The sequence below is a fragment of the Haliotis rufescens genome, unplaced genomic scaffold (assembly GCF_023055435.1).
Source record: "Haliotis rufescens isolate VD_foot unplaced genomic scaffold, xgHalRufe1.0.p SCAF_2, whole genome shotgun sequence".
Taxonomy (NCBI): domain Eukaryota; kingdom Metazoa; phylum Mollusca; class Gastropoda; order Lepetellida; family Haliotidae; genus Haliotis; species Haliotis rufescens.
In genome coordinates, this window is record NW_025963890.1 from 11649979 (window position 1) to 11674782 (window position 24804).

General features: G+C 40.6%; 2 protein-coding genes across 2 annotated transcripts; one reads left to right on the forward strand and one right to left on the reverse strand.

The window, feature by feature from the left end:
* The first annotated feature begins 1314 nt into the window (after positions 1-1314).
* LOC124111609 (growth/differentiation factor 8) lies at positions 1315-13259 on the forward strand. The gene is made up of 3 exons (XM_046471377.2): positions 1315-2406; positions 8310-8849; positions 10982-13259. Exons 1-3 carry the CDS (start codon positions 1686-1688, stop codon positions 11188-11190), a joined length of 1470 nt encoding a protein of 489 aa, XP_046327333.2. The 5' UTR covers positions 1315-1685; the 3' UTR covers positions 11191-13259.
* A 3175-nt stretch (positions 13260-16434) lies between these two features.
* LOC124111608 (actin-binding protein IPP-like) lies at positions 16435-24566 on the reverse strand. Its single transcript, XM_046471376.2, has 7 exons — positions 24453-24566; positions 23184-23587; positions 22740-22868; positions 22015-22190; positions 20251-20959; positions 18992-19215; positions 16435-17796 (listed from the first exon to the last, which is right to left on the reverse strand). The coding sequence occupies exons 2-7, from the start codon at positions 23527-23529 to the stop codon at positions 17572-17574; spliced, it is 1809 nt and encodes a 602-aa protein (XP_046327332.2). The 5' UTR covers positions 23530-23587; positions 24453-24566; the 3' UTR covers positions 16435-17571.
* Between the last annotated feature and the right edge of the window lie 238 nt (positions 24567-24804).

Sequence of the window (24804 nt, forward strand, 5' to 3'; positions counted from 1 at the left end):
ATTGTCTGGTCCAGACTCGATTATATACAGGTCGCCGTCATATGGCTGGAATAATGCTGTGTACGGCGTTAAACAACAAACAAACAATAATTACCGAAACCTCAACCCACTGTGTGAACGTCACCCGTGTTGGTAAATACAAGCGCTATTGTGTTTTATCGGGCAAGGTGAGCTATAGAGCCATTGGTTGTGTTTCGGTATGTTGTTATGATCGACAGTCTATCGGATTTCACAAGTTGTAGAGCTGCGCAGCAATGAGTTCAGACTTGCGATTCATCAGCACTACACACGGTGACCCAGCATGATGACATCTGGATCATTACATAGTTCTGCGTTCTCGTTTGTGTCTTGTCTTTTCATCGAGTTTCTTGCTTTTTTGGTCGATAGAAAATCATGAATGGCGTCACAAATAAAAAGTTTCAGATATTAAGATGTCACTTTTGCGAACAACCAAAGACAGCAATTCACGCTTGACTGTCAGCTTTCAGCACGATGGGTATGAACATCGGGGTGACAATGAAGGCAGCTCCGGTGAAAGATTAAGACACCACAACAAAGGTTTTCAATGAACAACCATATGTTTGCCAAATATCATTAGTTCAAGAGGATGAAAAGAATTTGTCCTTGGAAACTGAATGGACCCCTAAAATAGAGTTGCATCATAGAAATGGGTGTGACCCAAAATCTGAAACAAGATTGGACGGTTCAAAATCCCACGGTGAATACGAGCAATACCCCAGGTCTCTGTTCTATTTTCACATCATCGTGTGTGTATTGGTTCAATGGGTAATACGTGACATTGACGGACCTTTAGGTAACTTAAAAGCACATGCGACCTATCAGTTGGTTGTGAAATATTACAGGGCTACAAACACTGCTTTGGTCTTGTATAGATACTGGCAAGCTATATAATTGTTTAGGAGAAATGAAAACATGCTGTCCTATTACATACGATTTATTTTGATTGGTTGTTAATGCTCCTTCAGCTAAAACACTAGCACAGCGTTTTGAAATCTAGTATATTATAACAGTAATATTTTGTGGTAACTGCCGAGAATTATGATTGAAGAACTTTCATAATTGGGGTAGCTTACACTCTTTCCTGAAATTGTGTTGTATCTATATACATTAGTTAACACGTCAAACAAATATGCTGAAACAACACTTTCAATTTATTTTTATAACATCTTATTACTGTCAGATTCTGATAGCCAAGTCTAATCTAATCAGGCGTCATGTTTTAAACTGTTCTAATCATGCAAACACATGCTTAACGATAAGCGCCGTTCACCCTGCAAAGGCCTTTTTTGTACTTTTCCCTTAAAAACATTTCTAATGACTGACTCTTGTCAATAATAATGCTTCCTCTGACGCTTATAAATCTTGTTTTGAGGGCTAATAGCCTGGGTCACACCCTGAGTGTGTCTACTCCATTCAACACGCTGCGTTCAATAGGGACAACTGTGTGAGTCACAAGTGTTGCCGACGTATATTGTGCTCTGTACATTCCTATTGGTCAGGTGCGTAGCAAACTTGGAGTTTGAACCCAAAGGTCCTACTTTTTACGCTCCGTGAACCCGGACCTAATCCGCTCCAACTGCAGTGAAGCACGGAGTGGAAAAGATACAGGTTTACCGGTACCGCCGGCCAGACTGTTAAGTATAGTGTATTGGCAAGTCGTGAAAATGCTGTGTGTGTATTTCATCGTTGTAGCAACGATAGGCATCTCTGCAGAAACCGAAGATGACAGAACGCCACCCCTCAACGTCAACACATCAGCGTTTACACAGCAGATTCGGACCGTTTCTGAACAGAACATTTCAAGCACTTCAGAAGCTGCTATAGAAATGTCAACGTCAGCAACGCCAACAGCTGCCACGAACACGGCACCGACTGACGATTACCGCAAAACTAAAAAACCTTTAAGTAAAGGCATTGACTGGAAGGATGATCTCGGTTCAGATTTGTTTAATACAAACTCGAAATCAAAACGGAAAATGATTAAGAAGCTAACAAGAGAAAGGGAACGTGAGGATCGAAGGCAAAAACGGAAACAAAAGGCGGAAGATAAACGCCTGTATATGGCCAGAAAAAGGCTTAAACATGTTTCTAAAGAAGCGGAGAGCAAGTATGCCATAAGAGACAGAACAATGGATTCTAACAGGCCAATCAAGAAAACATGTGTTGAGTGTGAAAAGAGGTTGAAGAGAGAAAAACTTGAACAGATGAGACGAGAGTCTTTAAAGAAGCAGATTACAGAGAAACTTCGACTTGACCTCAGTCGACCTGTACAAGTACCAGTTCTGAGTCGGGAGATTCTTCGCCATGGAATCATGGATGACGAATCTGTTAAGGACGATGACATATACGCCACGACAACCGACATCATCATCTTCGGGGTTGACAGTAAGTTGAATGTTTCTTCGTTTGTAGATTTATACTCTGTTGGATCACACATATTGCAAGGGGTTCGGCGGAACACTAACTACCGTGCCGTCACCAATAGCATTTCTGAAAGCATTGAATGCGGAAATATCAAGCAGGACTCGTCCGGCCCGGTATAAGTAAGACAGTCGAAAAAAAATGTTTGTTGTCAGCCTCCCCATAAGTAGAAATGAAACTCATACACACAAGTATTTATCAGAGTGCAGCCTTAAGTTTAAGAAGCTATTTGTAAATATAGTTAAGTACTTATGAAGTTTCTGACTTTAATGTTCCTGGTTTGGATTTTGTTGAGCATTCTGGGGTGTTTTTCTTAAGAAAAGCAACTGATACCTCCAGTCCAAACCCAGGTTTAACGCAGGTGGTCACGGAATGCATTACTCAAGCTGATGTATAAGTTGCCTATAAATCTAAACATGTAGATTGTAACACTTGACTTGCCCGTGGACAAGTAAACGTTGTATATTTTTAATTCCCACACGCCTGGAAAGAGCTTTCTGTTTATTTTGTGATTATCGAAATGAGTGATGTTAAACTGCGTGTAGGGACGCGAAACACGCACGGGTTGTGTGCCTTTCGTACCCGCCTATCAAAGTAGTGTGACGCTTAAGGTGAATATCAACTGCATGTTACATGAACTTGCTTCATTTGTTGCAAAGTGAATGAGTATCGTCACTGTAAGCAATATCGCAATCACGACATAAAATAATGCGCTACTTACATTTCGAAAGATTTCCGCTATTAATCCCTGCTTCAAATTTTTCCATGGTTAGGGTAACCTAACCCTAACCCTTATATAACCCTATAATACTTCTAGCCAGGGGTTATTTTATGGTTTAAAAACAATTCGAGCCAGGGATTAATGCGGAAATTTTACCATACATTGGACCCATCTATAGAATAGAACCCGGATTTTCACCCAAACCACTGCGCTACAGTTTACTGAGATAGTTAAATAGGTAATTAAGTGAAACAATTACACTCAGACGTCCTCAACAGTCATAGTAAGTGAGAAACATCGCGGGATGGTAATAAAGAAGAATTTATTTAATCAGATCAAAATGAAAACCTTGTCATCCGTTTATTTCTTGAGTTTACATGGTTTTAACTTTTGAATAAAATTGTGAACAAATGATTATATCGACACCGGATATAACATATATACTTATACATCCATACACTCGCCTAATCGTAAATCAAATGAATTCAAACATGCGACAACATGCCGTTCTTTTGTCCTTGTATGAATGGTCAATCCACATGACTCTCCTCTCGAAAAAAGAATCAACAGACGGTATTCTTCCTTTGTGAAGACGCTGAGTGACAGAGGGCTGACCCCAAGCCCCACGAGCTGTGCACGTGTTCAGCATTTGGTCAAATGTTCGCCGTGACCTACATGCTGATGCAATATCATTTCAAATTGCATGAGCAGTTTGAATGTGATTTTAAAGCAGGTTATTAAAAAGAAATGTTCAATATTTTAAAATTTCAAGACTCGTCAGATTTGTTTTGTGCAGTATATAGCGCACTGCAATTTAGTAGAAAAGCTAACCACCCAAAGAATTTGGTTACACAAGCTAAAGCTGATCATTTAATTCGTACACGTTTTGATGATACAGGCAGAACACCAACATTCACACAAGACATGGGGTCGCCTAAACCAAGATTTGTCACCAGGGGCCATGCTTGCCGTAAAAGGTGACAATGCTTGTCGTAAGAGGCGACTAACGGGATACGGTGGTCAGGCTCGCTGACTTGGTTCATGCATGTCATCGTATCTCAATTGCGTGGATGCTGCTGATGTCAATCACTGGTCAAGATTCGATTATTAACAGACCGCCGTCTTATAGCTGGAATATTGCTGAGTGCGGTGTTAAACAACAAACAAACAAACACAAGGGGCGAGAATATTATATAGCGTGAAGATTTCCCACGTGGGCTTGTACTCTTACTAGCCCTTTTTAATATGATAAAGTCAAACAGTTGTTCAAGCAATTCATCTGTGAGTGAGAGAGTTAAAATTTCGTCGGCATTATTTCAACCATATGGCGACCAATTCGACTGTGACAAGTAATCACACAAATATCACCTAAGAGAGTGGTGAATCACAAATAATGTTAATAATTGAAGGTGAAAGCCACCTGAGAAAAAAACAGTACCCATTCAGTGAAACCTCGCCAATCAGGACTTTTATGGTTCACTGTAATATCTTCCGGATTAACGAAGCAAGGATACGGAATAATAATGTAAGTATATATATATATATATATATATATATATATATATATATATATATATATATATATTACTCAAAAAAAGTTAGGGAACATCTGATTCTTTCATTTTACGATTCATGTCATGACAGATTAACTATAGTATTATTAAAGAATCAGGTGGTCTTTAACTTCCTTTGTGTAGAAATGTAGATGCCCATTGATGTCAGTATCGTCGGAAAAGTAAGTGAGAGGGTTACATCATAATTAAAACGTCGCTTCGGCAATATTTCGACCATATGACGACGTGTTTTCAGCACTAAATAGGTTTAGTAGGATTACTTAGCATTCTGTTGGACTTCGCTAGCCTGTTAGTCCCATGTCACGCCAAATACCCGGGTTCGATTCTCCATATGGGTAGAATGTGTGACGCCGTCCCCAACAGTGATATTGCTGGAATATTGCTACAGTAGTGTGTATAAACCGTACCCATTGACTTTTTTAACAAGCCAGCATGTTGTCCATTAGCCCTTTGTAAGTTTGACGAAACATGGGTCAATTGGCTAATGTCAATTAGTAACGCTGAAAAACCGACGTCCTCTATCCACGCGTATACAGAGAATGGTGTATATACATGCAACTGTCATTCGAGGGTGAAATGGAATTTTACGCAAGCTTAACGCTGTACTACAACAAATAATCGCATCAGTAAAGTGAGTCAGCCTATTGTACTTTTCATCCTGGAGTGTATTTATGTATCCCACGATTAATTCATGGCTTATTTCAATCAAAGGGTTTTCCCAAGTGATCCCTACCATGGTTTAAGATTGACCCTGAAAACGTTCACGACATGAAGGTTTTCCAACATTTAGGCCAAGGTCTGACATACATCACAGTGCCATCACATCTATGATCTGACTTGTCAAACATTATTGAGCCCACTTATCTTACGGGCGTTAAATATTAAATATTAGTGCCATTTTATTTAACTGTTGTCAAACCCGGAGCTCGCACCTTTTACTATTGACATTAACTGTAGTGCCCACGTGCTTGGCTACTGTCAAACATTTATAGGGCCCACGCGTCTGACTGGTCATTGTCATTGAAGGGCGTAACTTCTGACTGATGTCAAACATTGTAAGGCCAGCACCTTTCCTTTAGAAATAGTACGCCTTTTACTTAAAAGATCCCTTTTTATTTTTGTTTCTATACGTATATCGAAACAGAATGGGGCAGATAGATGCAAGTCTCAACAAATGTACGTGTGTATTCTTACCGACCATGCATGCTGTGATACAGCAGTTGTTTCGGACGGGCAGGTGCCACGTATTGTATAAACATCGGTAGGACTTTGTGTCTCATTCCATGGTGCAAATATCGTAAACAGCAGACTTTTGCCCCGAAGCTAAAATATCATCGTCGCAAACAACAGCGTAAGCCTCTTAATCGTAAAATAATGCGAGGTTTGCAGTTTATGTTACGAGGTATCTGATACAAAACACGTAGTCTTGTTTTATCTGTCATGTCAAGGATTTTCCGCGTGTAGAGATTGGTAAGAAGATAGTTTTTTTGTGATAATCATCTCGATCCGACGTTGATAGTTGACTTTCCATCTGGTTTTAGTTATTTCCATGCGTTTTCAGACACATGGCTATTTATTTTGTCTGGCATCATGATACAAGGTCACCAGATGCACCTCGGTGCATTCGAACTGAGTTCCGAATCTTCTTGAATATTAGGACAATTATAGAAAAAATAGTTCTTGATCATGATCCGCCCGCACAATCACAACCCCCTTTGTATTTATGATAGAAGGGTTTACATTTGCCCGAAGTTGGACATTTTCAATTTAAAATGTTGTTACCAAATCCGACGTTTTACATCTGCTAATGACTTTTCAATCGGGGACGAAAGTTCAAACCTTTACTCTGTCTGGACGAGAGGTTAAGAGAAGAAAGTCAGTCGTGTATATATCTGTTGCTGTCAAACTAAAATCAGTCAATTAGTATATTACCTAAATATTTCTGTCATTTTATATGTTGAATGAAAAATCTGTCAATTTATTTGACAGATTTACTGAAAATTATGATAACGAGTTGCAATCGCCTAGATGTTGAATTTCATCACCCAAGAACTTATAACTTGACCTTTTACTCTTTGACTTTGACCCGGAGAGAGGAGGGTCGGTGGTTCGAAACCCTGGTCGGTTCGGAGTCAGTCTACCGTGTCTGAGTGGGGTATCCAGGGTAATACACCCCCTCCACCCCCTTAACTTTGATAAAAACGAAGCTGGAGATTTAAATCACGATGATCCGTTGACCGGCATTGAATGTCATTCGATTTGATGACGCCATGAGCTTATTAAGTATAAATCAGGTATTATTATATTATTGGCCTCGTAGTATCACATTGACTATCTAAAATGTCTTTTATGGATTAAATTATGGGCATACCTTTCAAGTCGGCACATAAGTGAAACCAGGTGTCGTGTTGAATAGGTTGAAGGCGTCTGCTACAATCAAACCTGTCGTCTGTATATCATGTGAAGAAGCACGTGCTGCACGCGTGTCACATCACCCTCAGATGACCTACATTGGCATGCACTGAAAACATACGAAAGCCTAATAGTGCCACTTTGGTAGCATATATGTAATTATTATCTCGTTATTTTAATTATTTGTTTATTTTATCGAAATTCCGAGTTTTTCTTGTCATTTTGATTATATTTTCGTAATTTCGATTATTTTCTCGTTACTTGGATTAGTTTCTTGTTATGTCAAGTTTATTTTTAAAAATCGAAATTTCGAGAACATAATATTGAAATAACGAGAAATTTCGAATTAAAACCAAACAAAATGCTACCAAAGTGGCACCATTAGGCTTTCGTAATAACACATCATGGTGATTGAAATGTGCACTTTATGTTAATTGCTAGCTGGAAGAATTCAACACGCTGTACTTCAGTCTTCAATTTTCGCTCGCCTTACACCATAGTAACGTGGGGGAATGATATGTTACAGTATTCAGCGAGGGGGCATCTTCCCGAGGCAAGGGAGTTATCTGATTGTAAAAGTCCAGTTGCCACTATAGTCAGTTAACTCACTTGGCGAAGATGGCGAGGCAGTCGTACTGCAAGTTTATGTCATTCGTCCGCAAGGGAATGATACTGTATAACTATCTGATGCTGTTTTGTTTTGGTTTTGTTTGGTTGTTGTTTGACACCTTACGCAGCAATATTCCATCTATATGACGGCGGTCTATAAATATTCGAGTCTAGACCAGACATTCCAGTGACTGACATTACGAGCATTGATCTACTCAACATTGAGATACGAATACATGCAACAATCAAGTCATCACCCGATCCTGTTAGTCGCCTCTTACGACAAGCATGGGTTGCTGAAGACCAATTCTAACCCGGATCTTCACGGGTCTATCAGACGCTGTGTAGTGTTAATACACTGTTAATCAGTTTTCTATGCTGTTAATTAGTTCGGAATGTTGCAATGTTTGACTGACAATATATATATATTTTTTACATATACTGGGTTTAATCTTTGTTAAACACCGGCATTGTATTCTTTCGGCGATCGTTATAATAAATCAGTTCACATGAATACAATTATTCTGAAAAGATTGAATTTGCCTTTTCAGTTACAAGAAAATGCAGATACCGGAAGTCAACTGGATGTTTCAAGTTCAATCTCCGAAATAAGATAGCGGGTCAGGTGACTTCTGCAGAACTTTTGATCTACAAACTCCATGATCCGAATGATGGCCAGCAATCATTCATTTTGTCAGAACTGGAACGACCAAAATTCCGAAAACACATGCCGAGGAACATCGTGACTCGAATGGACACGGACATTACCGAGGGATGGTTGACATTTCGACTGGACAAAACTGTTCAGAAATGGGCTGAAAATTTCCACACAAATGATGGTATCGCAATAAGGTGCAAAACGTGCGCGCGCAACTCCCACAAGCAGTTGTACAGCGCCAAAGAAGGCTATAAGCCGGTCCTCATCGTTCACATTAAGCCATCGCCGAAACGTCGCCCGCGGAGGAGTGTTGATTGTGACGGCACCCGGTGCTGCAAGCACAACTTTTGGGTTAAATTTAGTGACATTGATCTGATCCACATCCTTCAGCCAGAGGGCGTATGGGCTAATTACTGCACGGGCCCGTGTGATTGTGAGTACAGTCATCAGTGTGTCTCCCCCCTGCCAAATCACTCATTCAATGTCATATGTGTTGAGGGGCGGTCGGGTAGCCTAGTGGTTAAAGCGTTCGCTCGTCACGCCGAAGACCCGGGTTCGATTCCCGACATGGGTACATTGTGTGAAGCCCATTTCTGGTGTCCCCTGCCGTGATATTGCTGGAATATTGCTAAAAGCGGCGTAAAACCATACTCACTCACTCACTCATATGTGTTGCCTAGTGCAGTGCAAACCTCTTTATTGATGACTGCACAGTGTAGCTTCTTATTCTCGACTACATAGCATACCTGTCTCAATACTGATTATCATATATCCATTTGTTGCTGACTGTATCATGTAGCCCTCTTATTGCTGACTGTACCATATAGACCTCATTGCAGCCCACACCATATAGCCCTCACATTGCTGACTGTACCATATAGACCTCTTATTGCTGACCACACCATATAGACCTCTTATTGTTGCCAACACCATATAGACCTCATTGCTGCCCACACCATAAAGCCCTCATATTGCTGACTGTATCATATAGACCTCTTATTGCTGACCACACGATATAGCCCTTATATTGCTGACTGTACCATATAGCCCTCTTATTGCTGACCACACGATATAGCCCTCATATTGCTGACTGTACCATATAGACCTCTTATTGCTGACCACACCATATAACCCTCATATTGCTGACTGTACCATATAGCCCTCTTATTACTGACTGTACCATATAGCCCTCTTATTGCTGACCACACCATATAGCCCTCATATTGCTGACTGTACCATATAGCCCTCTTATTGCTGACTATACCATATAGCCCTCATTGCTGCCCACGCCATATAGCCCTCATATTGCTGACTGTACCATATAGCCCTCTTATTGCCGACCACACCATATAGCCCTCATTGCTGCCCACACCATATGACCCTCTTATTGCTGACTGTACCATATAGCCCTCTTATTGCTGACTGCACCATATAGCCCTCTTATTGCTGACCACACCATATAGCCCTCATTGTTGACTGTACTATATAGACCTCATTGCTGCCCACACCATATGGCCCTCATATTGCTGACTGTACCATATAGACCTCTTATTGCTGACCACACCATATAGACCTCTTATTGTTGCCCACACCATATAGACCTCATTGCTTCCCAAACCATAAAGCCCTCATATTGCTGACTGTATCATATAGACCTCTTATTCCTGACCACACCATATAGCCCTTATATTGCTGACTGTACCATATAGACCTCTTATTGCTGACCACACCATATAGCCCTCATATTGCTGACTGTACCATATAGACATCTTATTGCTGACCACATCATATAGCCCTCTTATTGCTGACCACACGATATAGCCCTCATATTGCTGACTGTACCATATAGCCCTCTTATTGCTGCCCACACCATATAGCCCTCATATTGCTGACTGTACCATATAGCCCTCTTATTGCCGACCACACCATATAGCCCTCATTGCTGCCCACACCATATGACCCTCTTATTGCTGACTGTACCATATAGCCCTCTTATTGCTGACTGTACCATATAGCCCTCTTATTGCTGACCACACCACATAGCCCTCATTGCTGACTGTACTATATAGCCCTCATTGCTGCCCACACCATATAGCCCTCATATTGCTGACTGCACCATATAGCCCTCTTATTGCTGACTGAACTATATAGCCCTCTTATTGCTGACCACACCATATAACCCTCTTATTGCTGACTGTACCATATAGCCCTCTTATTGCTGACTGTACCATATAACCCTCTTATTGCTGACTGTACCATATAGCCCTCTTATTGCTGACCACACCATATAACCCTCTTATTGCTGACTGTACCATATGATATAGCCCTCTTATTGCTGACCACACCATATAACCCTCTTATTGCTGACTGTACTATATAGCCCACTTATTGCTGACTGTATCATGCAGCCCTGTGCATAGGTAGTGTAAAGCACTGTATTGGTGCCAGTTATTGATATTGCGAGTTGTCATCAATGTATTGCGTATAGCGATTGGCAATGGATCCATACACCAACCACTCGTTGCACCATTAGCAAATATTCATTTGTCTCGTCTTCTGTTTCAGTGATGACCACGGGTCACTTCAACCACACAGGCTTGCTACAAAGTGTTCGGTGGAGTGACGCTGCCAACGACACCATACGGAACGCCATTACACCCTGCTGTGGCGCCGTCCGACTCAGCACAATGTCACTGCTCTATGTCGACGACAACCAGGACATTCAACAGTCAAACGTTCCCAATCTTGGCGTGGAAGAATGTGGGTGCTTGTAACGCGGAACATTGACCTTGACCTTGACCTTGACCTACTATACTGCCGTTGCAATGCCTACTTTTTGTTTTGTATGCCTGAGTAAGACGTACATGTTGTTCATTCCTAGATACCATTGCTTAGTAAAGTGCTTTAAATGTTCCAATTGCTTTAAAGCGTCTCCTTTTTGATATTGCGCTTATCATAACCAACCCTAATAACGCATATGGGTGTAAACAACGCATTTACGTTATGCTTCATCAACCAAAAATCCCTCATGTTGTTGAATTTATTAACTTTGTCCACATGCAAGACAGTAAGGGACATCGGTTTTATCTTTCAAAAATAAATTCAACAATACAGTCCAACCAAGATGTGGACAAATACATTTCGCATGAACATGATGAAGACCAATAACATGGAAGCTTGTGAGCTGCCGGAGTTAGAGGTAACGGGCGTGGAAGGAGTTATTTCTGGTATGGGGACGGGTGGCCAATTGGTTAAAGCGCTCAATCATCGCGCAGAAGATCCCGGTTCGTTTCCCAGCATGGGTATAATGTGTGTAGCCCATTGCTGGTGTCCCCTTACCCGGATGGCGTCAAACCTTAATCAGTCACTCGTGGTACGGTGGGGTATAGGAGGGTATGTCGTCAGTATACGGTGGATTTTGATTGGTGTTTCCAGTTTGATTCAATAATTTTGTCTAGGTACGATTTGAATTTATACCCTCCTCTGAATCTCCATGTCAAGTCATATCAGTTTTGGTATAACAATAAAAATTAGTTTGGCACATATGTGAACGGGACACATTAACTTGATAGTTGCCGTTATTTATATATTGTTATAAATAAAACTGCTGAGTAAACAGAATCTACGTTCTACGAACTGTTGTTTGTTTATAAGGTGGCATCCTACTCACACATACCTGAAAGCATATGACCTCGAAAACATATGCAGTGTTTCGATAGTACTTTTTATGTTTTTTGTTTTTCTTATATATCACTCGTTAACAATCACTCAAACCTGGTGTAGTGGTGAGTTTAACATCTTGGGTCGGAACATGCATGAAAACAATGTGTGATATATGTTATTGTTAAATAGAGTTTTCAGACTCGGCGGTGATAAAAGAACCTGTCACTGGAGAATATATTTTTTTCGTTCTACTTTCCTGATTTTTACGGTAGGTGGATCTGTAAACCAATTAATAAAAAAACACCCGCCTAAAACGGATTAAGTCGGTTCTAGTTACAATATAGTCGGTGGGTATTAAGAACAATCAATGTCATGACGGCCAAGATCCTGAACAATTACTTAAACATTCTGTCGTGACGAGTTATAGAGCCTTGTTCCACCACCTCATCTTGGAGTATTGTATGTCTGTTTTATAAGTACCGATGGTCATAGCGCTAATATTGGTTTGTCGAACAAGACCGTGGTATCGGATAACTACAAGTACGTTTACATACACGCGCGTAGTTAAGACAGCTAATCTCAGTAAACCCATGTTTTCTAGTTTTCTAATACAGTGAAACCGCATTAAAGGGCAGCTAATTTTCTGCGTAGTTCTAGATTTTGTAATTATTCCCTAATTATTAAACAAAGACAATGTCTATTCATGACCCTCCCTGAAGTGACAAGATGCAAAAGCACTTTTATTAAAACATTTAACAATTATTTTTGTATGACCCTCCACTGGAGACTTATATTTCTGGGTGACCCTCACGTGATTCCCTCTGACACAACAGCCCATTTTACAAATGACCGGTCCCTTATGCGTTATAACGAGGTTTTACTGTTAGTCGCAGATTGTTCGCATACTCTGTGTTTTGAAAAGACAGGCTTGTTGACTGATGTCTTCTTCAGCTTTACTCTCCATGTTCTGCCTGTATAATTGTGGTATTTATGTGACCCGCCATTACAATGCAAATAAAACAATGCAAGTCTCACACGAGCCCTTATACCGGACATATTTTTACTGAAAGTAATTTGAAACTTGAAATGTACACATGTAGCCTCAAAGGCACGTTGTTTGAAGACGGTAGTGTAATTTTTTAATTAAGTGCTAATTTTCTCAATAAAATTTGCAACTATATAATGTGTTCACTTGTGCGTGTGTGTGAATGGGAGAGAGAGAGAGTTGGGTTTAACGCCGTTTTGAACAGTATTCAAGTGATGAAGGTGAAACCACGAGGACGGGTATGGTGCTGGCAAACCTAGAAACATAATCGGGGCGAATTGGGATTCGAACCCACGATCAGCGTGACTAAGGGACACAACTCTGCACAAGCTCTACCGCTAGTTTGGCAGGATACAAATATTGGAATACTTGATTCACAATATGATACAAACTTTTTTGCGGAGATACACTGAAAATATCTTTCAGACAAATCATATTGACGAATTTGAACCAAAATTTAGCTCGTTGACAAACAGCTGATGTATGGTCATGTCTTGACTGTAGGACCCCATCGCGGCTCTCGGCAAGGACGCCCCGGGCTAACGGCACAGTGCTTAACAGGGTATGAACAAATCCCACAAATGACACATATAACTGTCAGTCTTGTGTCGATGTGATCTCTTCTCTAGCAGAAAACGCTCTCCAAACCATTACCAAATACGAGTAATGGTTCACGCTTAGTGACATATTTTCGTATGTATGCCCTAACATTCCAGTTATATTATCACGACAGCCTCTAAATAATCGTCTATTATGCAAAGGTATGGTTTGGGGGTTCATGTCATCGGGGCCATGTGTGATTTGATTTTCACAAGAGGGCGGGGCTCCCCAAGACACTTGTGTCATCTTTTTTTCCATTTTCAATTTATGTTAACTTAACACAAAGTAGATCAAATTAGTTTTAGGCAGTGGTTAGCAATAAAGCATGCCGGACGTAAATCTGAGCCTACCAGTCAGGATACACACAAATTGCGTTCGATTTCAAAACCCCGTGTTGACCACGGTGTAACCCAAGTTAACTTTATGACGTCATACATCGGTTGACCAAAGATGCCACACTGAACCCCTGGAAAGCTGTACGCTGGTTAGGTGTGACGTCATCGTTAAAGCTAATTAGTTTCATTTATTGATTCAGTCATGCTTGTTTGTTGTTTGCACTCAGCAATATTCAAGCTATATGGTGGTGGCCTGTAAATAATCGAGTCTGGATCAGACAATCCAGTGATCGATATTGTGAGCATCGGACACCCTATCAACCAAGATTGACCACCCGATCCACTCATTATGACAAGGACAGGTTCTACCACCTATATTAACAAGGATGATACGGTCATAAATAAAAGCATTTAATTGAATATTATTAACTAGACATTGATATAACACACCCTTGAAAATCACAACTGTGAAACGGACAGAGTAACTTAAAGAGATCACCTTTGGACTGTTCTTCAGACTGTCTTCCATATATACATGTATGTGTATATATATACTCTCAATAGAGCCAATAATTCATCTTCGATGATGATTTTGCATCTCTTTTTGATGCTATAGCGTTATTTTGAACTTTCTTGTTAATTTTCATGCACTAAACAAAAGGTACAATGGCAGTGTTGTCAAGCAATATAACCTCTCATAGATGTGTGTTATAGCAATACACATGGCTGTTGTGTTTCTCCCCCTGCAGCCATTTTGTAAGTTATAGTTGGTTGACACCAGTTACCTCAAATTGAATCCATTTAACCCTGGTTGCCAGAAATGTGGTAACCTCAGCTGACTCAAAGCCACGAACTGTAACAAACACATGTCGGTGGTTTCTCACAAGCAGAGGGTAGTGGGGACCCATTTTGCCCTGGTGTCTCCATGTCTTAAGTACACTAGATGCCACATTAACATGAGTGCACAGATCTCGGAGAAGGTTATCCAGAATAGTTTATTTCGTGGCTGTATTTCAAAACTTGGTTTTGATTTTCTTCTGTCTAGACATCAAACCATGAAGACAGCTCTAGGCAGGTCATGAATGTTCATGATATAGTCAGATTAGACCGATAACACTCAGCACATGATCTCAACAAACAAGATTAAGTCAGCAAACATTAGTCTGGACTAGCTTGAAATATCATGGTGTCACATACAGTGAGTGAGTGAATTGGGTTTAACTCTGCTGTATGGTGAGGTGAGGTGAAATGGGGTTTAAGGTTGCGTCCAAGATTATTGCACTTATATAGTGAGGTGCGTGCATGTGTGTGTGTGGCTGTTTGTACTTGTCTGGACTAACACTGATTTTATAGTGCTAGTCCACTGAGATATCATTTAACATGAATACCCAACTCAGACACAGTGTAATGAATCTGAGCTGACCTGTGTTTTAGCCCCTTAATGCCTAGTGCCAACAAGTACCATCTTTTAGCATCTTTTGGTATGACAAGGCCAGGCATCGAACCCCGGGCCTAACACTCTCCTGGTGGACGCTCTATTACTAGACCACGGAGGCAGTCAACACCGCTTTGAACAGTATTCCAATTACATCACAGCATGTCAGCTTGATGTGGGAGGAAAGCCTGAAGCGAGGCAGGTCTTAGATGTTTACCACTTTGGTGAAACCCACGACAAACCTAGAAACACAATCAGACAAACCGGGATTCAATCCAAATGATCTATAGTTTTTGGTGTACCTAAGGGATGCACCTCTGCACAGTGAATTGAGGAACCTCCGACAACTTAGCCCCTGTGCCCCCTATGACACGCAGGGCGTACTAAGGACTAGTGCAAGTGGACCAGCAGGGGCGGTCGGGTAGCCTGGTGGTTAAAGCATTCGCTCGTAACGCCAAAGACCCGGGTTCGATTCCTGACATGGGTACAATGTGTGAAGCCCATTTCTGGTGTCCCCCGCCGTGATATTGCTGGAATATTGCTAAAAGCGGTGTAAAACCATACTCACTCACTCACTCACTAGTGGACCAGCAGCTGCCATTAAAGTGTGACGGCCAGGTCACAAGCCGTTCCTACCTTTTGGTCATCTATGTAAGAAGGGCACCTCCATACAATTTGATTTGCATGACGTTCAACATGTTCCTTCAATAAAACAGAAATTCATACCTTATAAAAAAAAAGACTGCTTCTCCCACTTGTACATTTACCCATTTACCCATTATTAATAATGTATTTAATTCAATCAAACAGCATATTAGAAAATCATAGCTCATTTAACAGTTCCTAAAACACAAAACATTGAAAGATCAGTAGATTCGTAATAACCTGTGAACATGTTTTGTTTCCTATCATAAACACTCAAACAACTCACACCAACAAGTTACTTCACAAGCATTTTAATCATTTCATTGAATATCAACATTATCCACATAACCGCGATTTGCAATAAACCCAAAGGCTTCCTGAAAATAGATACTTGCATTGACTTGAGATTAACGCACAGGACAAACACCAACACAATGACACTGTGAACAATGCATAAACATGAAGAAGAAAGGATAGGAAGGTCAGGATGTATCAACAATGCTTCTGTAGATGAAACACACCCTTAGTTGTAACACTAGATTCTACCAGAGAATAATTGTAATTTTCCTGTCAAAATGAACAAGATATCATTATTAATAAACAAGAAAATGCATTTAAGAAATATGGAAACTAATAAATTAAAAAAACTTACATGGAAATAATCCACACAAAGAAAGACTGGAGTTTTCACAATATTATTGATGTCATGACATTTTAACTATAGTAATATGAAAGAATCTGGTGTTCCTTAACTTCATTTGAGTAGTATGTATGTAACCTCCAAGCTTTCAGCCTCCTGGCCTTCATCGAGTAAACTCTTTTGGCTTTATAATACATTACTAGAGATGCTTGTTCCAACATTGCTGTATTCCTACTAACTGAATTCCTAGTAATATCACAGATTGAAAAACACAGTTCAAGCACCGGAACTCAATCAATGCCTGCCTCACAGACAACCCTGTTTGTTTCAAGCCACTCGTCCATTTCAACTCTGATGAACAATCTGCAATGACTCATGTGCTGATTGTGAGCTATCATCCACTCAAAGGGAGGGAGTTGTCTTAAACACAGATTTGAACAGTATTCCAGTTATATCACGGCATGTCAGCTTAATGTGCGAAGAAAGCCTGAACTGATGCCACTTTGGTGAAACCCACGAGCACGGGTATGGTGCAACAAACCTAGAAACATAATTGGAGTGAACCGGGATTTGAACCCAAAATCATAGGTTTCTGGCATACCTGAAGGGACGCAACTCTGCACAACAAATTGTGGCGACTAAGATGACTGGGCCACCCGTGGCCCCATTACAATCAGACCAACATCACCACTGCCCATCCGTTCACCATGTCAATTGTGAGTCGATTTACAATTCCACCTATATCACCATGGCCCATCTCTTTGGTCTGACTCAGATGTTGATTGTGAGTCATCAAACAACCACAACACCCGCCTCACACCTGCTTATTGCCATGCTGGTCAGTTTGACCCATGTGTCTGTTGCAGGGTTGTAGCGCTCCATGAGGTCAAGGGTGGCAGGGGCAGAGTGGTCAAGTGTGTACGTCCGGCCACCTATTGCATAGATTTGACCATTGACAGCTGCAACGCCGGCGCCAGCCCTCCTCACAGACATCGGCGCCACTTCCTCCCACATGTCCTGTGACACAAAGAAACATGATAAATGTACATAATGCATGTACAATGTGTTTACTACTGTTTTAAAGGAACAAATAACCAGCTGCAATGTTTATAGTACATTATTTTCACATTAATTCAGGCAAAGAATTTGGAATTGGAGCTTATCCTCTGGAATAAGTATATTAACTACACAGTTTCTTTTCACCACCTTATTTGTTCATCATTACTAGGACTCATGTTCATGATGTTGAATATGAAATATTTTTTGGGTCACTGTTAGGAGCCGAACTATTTATAATTAGTTCTACAAGACATTTTTCAGGATGTCCACATTGTCCAGGAACAATGATGTTTTTGGATAAAAGAGAAGGCTTAATTATACTTTCCAACTATTTTCCATGTTTTCGGGAACAATTTCTAGTTGCCCCCAACATGCAGAATATCGAGTCCCTCATTCATATTGTACATTTCTATCAATAACCATCATTATGATAAATCTATTTGAAGTAAACAGTATACATACAGTAGTCAACATGTCTGACATCTTCAGAAACTGAGGCTTGACTGTACCACCTACTGTTGTCAGCATTGCTGGTCTAAATGAAGTTTGTTTGTTTGTTGTTTAATGCCGCACTCAGCAATATTCCGGCAGTCAGTAAATAATCGAGTCTGGACCAGACAATCCAGTGATTGTTCCCTGATTAGCAGACCACATAGAAGCCGTGTAAATAGTACCAAATACCCCATCTACTCAGACAGCTTATATATAAGCATAGTACGCATCATGCTCATGGTACTAAACTATGCACATGTTGTGTTTGTATAACCTATCAAAGGGACACAACTCTTGATGAACTCTAGCCAATACACAAGAAATGTATCTCTTTCAAACAGATCTAAGATTTTAGACATGACATAAGCATGATAAGATGGTTATTGATTAACATGAATATCACCCACTATTCATTTTGCATAACTACATCTCAATTTGTTTCACAGCTATTGGCTATTAGTCTATTAAATACCCAACTTTTTGCACAGTACCACATATTTATCATGATCATATATCCATATGCATGATAGGCGACTAGGATCCTCATCCTCGTCACAGTACATACAACAACAAACACATGACAAACAGTTGTTTTTTGTGTTTTCTTTAAAACTAAGAAAACTGTAAATACATATATTAACCAAAACCAGTCAAAACTCACATTTTCAATGGAATATTTTTCCACTGATGCAAGAGACCCATGGTTCTCATTCCACCCCCCTACTGCATAGATGTAGTTGTCGATGGCGGCGACGCCGACGTAGCCGCGTGACATGTGCATGTCACTGAGTCTCTGCCACTCCTTGGTTACAGGGTTGTAGCTCTCCATGTGCCGTAACTCTGTACTACCCATGTCACTCAGACCACCTATCACATAGATTAGACCTGGAACAGAAACATAGGCAATTTGTCAGGGCACTCAGACCTCCTATCACATAGATTAGACCTGGAACAGAAACACAGACCAGGTTGCCATGTCCCTCAGACCATCTATCACATAGATTAGACCTGGAACAGATACACAGACCAGGTTGCCATGTCCCTCAGACCATCTATCACATAGATTAGACCTAGAACAGAAACATAGGCAGTTTGTCAGGGCACTCAGACCTCTTATCACATAGATTAGACCTGGAAGAGAAACACAGACCAGGTTGCCATGTCCCTCAGACCATCTATCACAGAGATTAGACCTGGAACAGAAACACAGACCAGGTTGCCATGTCCCTCAGACCATCTATCACATAGATTAGACCTGGAACAGAAACACAGACCAGGTTGCCATGTCCCTCAGACCATCTATCACATAGATTAGACCTGGAACGGAAACTTAGGCAGTTTGTCAGGGCACTCAGACCTCCTATCACATAGATTAGACCTGGAACAGAAACACAGGCCAGTTTGCCATGTCCCTCAGACCATCTATCACATAGATTAGACCTGGAACAGAAACACAGACCAGGTTGCCATGTCCCTCAGACCTCCTATCACATAGATTAGACCTGGAACAGAAACACAGGCCAGTTTGTCATGTCACTCAGACCATCTATCACATAGATTAGACCTGGAACAGAAGCAAAGGCTCAGACCACCTATCACCTCACTCAAACTAATGGCACATAGAACACATAGATCATAATGGCATTGGAAGTTACACATTAATCATATTCATGACATAATCATGATGAAGTCATGAAGACGATAATCCTCAAATCACAAACACTTTTATAATAATGATATACTGGTATCATCTTGAATATTATACTGCCAAGTGCCTAATGATGTGCAATACAACATGTATAATAAATGTGTTTACTTTATTGCTAACAATCATAAGTATCTTATTATTCCTCAAAACAAATCACGGTTTTCATTAGCATTGTCAGCATAACAGAATATCCAATATTTTCTCCTACTAACCTTCATGTTCTACCACCCCCATTGCGAACCTTGGCACTTCTAGCTGGCCAATAATCACCCAGGCATCTGTCTGAAAGTCATATCTCTCTATCGTGTTCCCAATCTCCGATCCTATCCAACCACCAAATGCAAACAGGTATTTCTTGTACGAACACACTCCCAAGCCACACCGAGGGTAGTTCAAATTTGGCAGCGCTGACCACTTATTTATTGCTGGATCATAACACTCAACACTGTCGTTGATCAGAGCATCGTTCTCGCCCCCAATGACATAAATCCTTCTGTCCAGCACTGTCACACCATGACCACTGCGTGCATTCTTCATACACGGTATACCATGCCACAGATGGTGGAATGTGTCGTACCGCTCACCAGAGACCAGCGTCTCAATGTCACTCCAACGAGAATCCTTTCCTCGGGTGTAACCACCTATAACGAAAATATTTTTCCTTGCACTTTTCCTGGGCTGGAGCATGTGAGGGTGTGTTCTGGAGAGTTTAAGCTCTACGTAGAGTTTACGATCCATCTTGTAGTCCTGTAGAAGTTTCTGCAGCGCTATCTTCAGGCTGATATCCTGGCATCTATCAATGCAAGCATCTAGACTCTGTTGAGGTATTATGGGAAATCGGACGGGTGCCATGACATCAAACACTTGCCTCTTCCGAACTGCAAGGTCATGGTGAATCCACTTCATAGCTGCATTAAATACCTGGAATAGTTCAAGAAAAGATGATGTTCTAACAATCTCTCGTAGTAATCAGGGAATGTTTTTCACATTGAGAAAAGTCAAACCTCATTTTCAATGCATAATAGGCACCCCTTCTACACAGCATTATCCTGTAAAACAAATGTGCAAAATACAAAAGAGTGACAGAGCATCATGGAGTATGGTGAGTAAGTTTGATTCAATGCATCAGGTTTAGACACAGCCACCAGTCCATTTGTCCAAGACTAGTGAAAATTCAGAAGGACCTTTCTGTCTTTCTTGCTTTCTACCTGTGAAGATTATGGATTAGAATTGGTCTTAAGCAACCCATGCTTGTCGTCAGAGGCGGTTAGTGGCATCAGGTTGTCAGACTCGCCAACTTGGTTGATGCATGTCATCGTATCCCATTTGCGTAGATCGAAGCTCATGTTGTCAATCACTGGATTGTCTCATCCAGACTTGATTACTTACAGACCACCATCATATAGCTAGAATATTGCTAAGTATGGCGTTAAACAACAAACAAACAAACACACATTTAGATAATTTACATGAACCTCTACCAGGTAGTCCGAAATGAGTTCCAGATTTTTTTAGATTTGACCAACAGTATCTAACCGTGTGCATCTTTGAACTGTATTTCGGGGATGTTCAGTTATATCATGGCTTGTCAGCTAATTTTGGAGGAAAGCTTAAAGTGAAGTAGGTCTTGGACACTTCCCAAGTTGGTGAAACCAGCAAGCATGGGTATGGTGCTGACAAACCATGAAACTTGATCACAGCAAATATGTGATTCAAACCAACGATCGCGGGTTTCAGGTGCAGGCAAGGGAATTGTAGTGCCGTAGACAACTGGGCCACTCAAGAATACAGAAGCTGCAGAGAGTCACATTTAGATATGCTTGGTACGGCAACACAGTCCAATACTCCTGAGGCTGTAAAACCTGATATGTTTTCTGACACTTTGACAGCAGAGGATTGGAATAACTCAATAATGACATCATGATGATGATGATGATGATGATGATGATGATGATGATGATGATGCACATACTGACCTGAAGTTCCTGTTCAACCCTGAGTTTTTCACTGGAGAGGAAATGTATCAGCACATCTTTGGGCAGTGTCAGGAACTCTTCCTCTCGAGAAACTTGCATAAAGTGTCCCTGAATGTAATTTTCTGCCTCATTTCTCACATCCAGGCACTGGTGGGCATCGGCAAACAGGTAGATACCTGCAAAATACATGGCAAACTGGCATCTGAATATCCAGTAAGCTCAAGCCTGTAAAGAAGTTCTCTTCTTTAATGACCAACAGCAATTATATACTACTCAAAAGAAGTTAAAGAACACCCACATTTTCCTTAAGACTACAGTAAATCTGTCTTGGCTGGTGGGTATTGCAACACACAGTCTTTCAATTGCGGGTGTTCTTTAACTTGTTTTGAGTAGTATACTCTAAATACCCACCCAAATATGCCAAATGGTATATTGTTAATCATGGTAATGAAATTCATGATTTGTTAGGTTGACAAAATAATACAAAATGTTTATAACATTGATATTGACTTTTTCATAAGTGTCTTCGTGAGCATGACAGGAGCTTTTTTGTTTGTAAACAGAGAAAACATGGACTGAAGACCAGAGTGTCAGAATCCTCATACCTTTTGTCATGAATAGAAAAATCATTATGCAGGGTTGTTTCCACTGATGAAATTGCCTCAGAATAGATGTTTTCAACTTATCAAGTGAATGTCTGAAATAACTCTGGTACTAGGACTGACCGAGAGAGTTGTCTGGCTGGAGCTGAGTCTTGAGGAACTCACTGCATGCCATGACGACGTCCACCAGCCCCAGCATGTCACACACACCCAGCAGGTCCTGGCAGTTCTCAGACGTCACCTCCACCTGACCTGGAACACAAACATAGGCTCGGATCCTGCATACCTGACACTATCGACATGGAAACATGGTACCAAATCAAACTCTCTGCAACACATGCATGTACATTTTGTCAATTTATTTTAAAGTTGGTAATCATACAAGAGAATGTCCCATCAAAAGTTGACAAAATCATGAAAATGTCCTAATGCCATTTGTTTCTTGCAAAATCACATTCAATTACTGGCACACCAGTGGTTGAAAGAGTGAGCAAACATCCATTGTCTCATTTCTTCAGATACAAAACTTAAATACATTACAAAGTAAAGAGAATGATATTTCCTCACCTGAGTAGATGAAACTCAGGGCAGTTTCAAAGATTTCTGCTTCTGTGTCCTGCAATGTTATCTCACTCTTGCTCTGTTCTTGCATCCCGGATGAAAACATGGCTCGGAAGTAGGGGCTAGCAGCAGCTAGCATGTGTCGATGTGCCCTGAAGCTCTTACCCGCGACAGTGATGGTTACGTCACAGAACAAAGTCTCCCTCCACAGATCACACAGGCCATGGAGCAACATTTCAGCATAGCAGGGAGCTGTCGGGGAGATTTTGGATGGAGTGTTGTCACTGCTTGTGTCTCGAGATACTGTTAAAGCTCTTGTGATTCGGCTGAGAAAGTCAAAGCTTGATGCCATCTTGAATGTTCACATTGAACAAAGTTCTTGGAAGTTTTTCTACTTTCTTGGACTGAAACTAAGTATTGTTTGATTCATGATATCATAAGACAACAGTCTAATTCTTTACAAGCAAGTCCTAATCTGGGTCAAGAAAATGTCTTTCAGTCTCAATCTGTTTATGTTAGCCCAGATGTCCCAGGCACCATATATGAGTGTACTAAATGTCAATCCAAGTAGAATAAACAGCCCAAACGACATATTGTCTGTATCCTGATCAGCATATAATATCTTGAAAATTAGTACATATATTTATTCCAAGATGAGGAAAAGATCTAAACAATAATTGCTTATCATGCTTATGTTGCACACCCATTCATAGGTGATATTGTTTTTAATTTTGATGTAAATGGTATTTGAAATAGTTGTTGGAATACAGGGTAAAATGCAATAGTCGCTAAGACTCACATGTTCTGAACTGAAATATCCCAAACGAGTTGTTTACACACCATTTGAGGTATGACACTTAGATTTTAATATTATACAATTGTTTGCGGATATCCCCGACCTGACGATTTTGCAGCTAATAATGAAAGATTAGATAAAATTATACCGGCGAATGCCTCCCGTAGATTGATACAATCATCCACGAGTGTATGAAATAGTTAGCAGGTTACACTAGCCTGCACCATGACAAGCAGGTCTTCATAACTGCAAAAGCCATTAACATTGATGATCATTCAATGATTCACTGACATTGAGATTGGTCTGATATGATGTGCATTTAGTTACGGGTAAGCTTGGCTAGTCGTTTACAGCTACGTGACGTGAAGGTTGTCTTCAGTAGGTTTTCTCAATGCAAAGAAACATCGGGAATATGAATCTTCATCCGCGAAACCGTGCATAAGAGGAAACACCAAACTGATCAAGAAAGATCTTCTTACGTGTTTGGCAGTCGTTGATGGTCTGCATATACACAGGAGATTTTAATGTTGACAACTCGCAAGGTTTATTGATGCTTGTCACTATTTCTAAACTCTTCATAACAGCGAACGATATGTTCTTATGACCGGTGATCTACTCTTCCAGTTAAATCATTAGTCATAAAAGATGCGCAAGCGCTTTGCAGGCATAAGACTTCTATAAAATCGGTGCATGGAGCTAGGTAAACTATTTCCGGTTATGATATTCTTGAAAACCGCATAAGCAAAGAAACGAAACTAGCACATTTTCTGTCATATTTCCTTTAAAAAACTGTCGGTGTCGGATATTCATTGTGTGATTGTACTAGTAGAC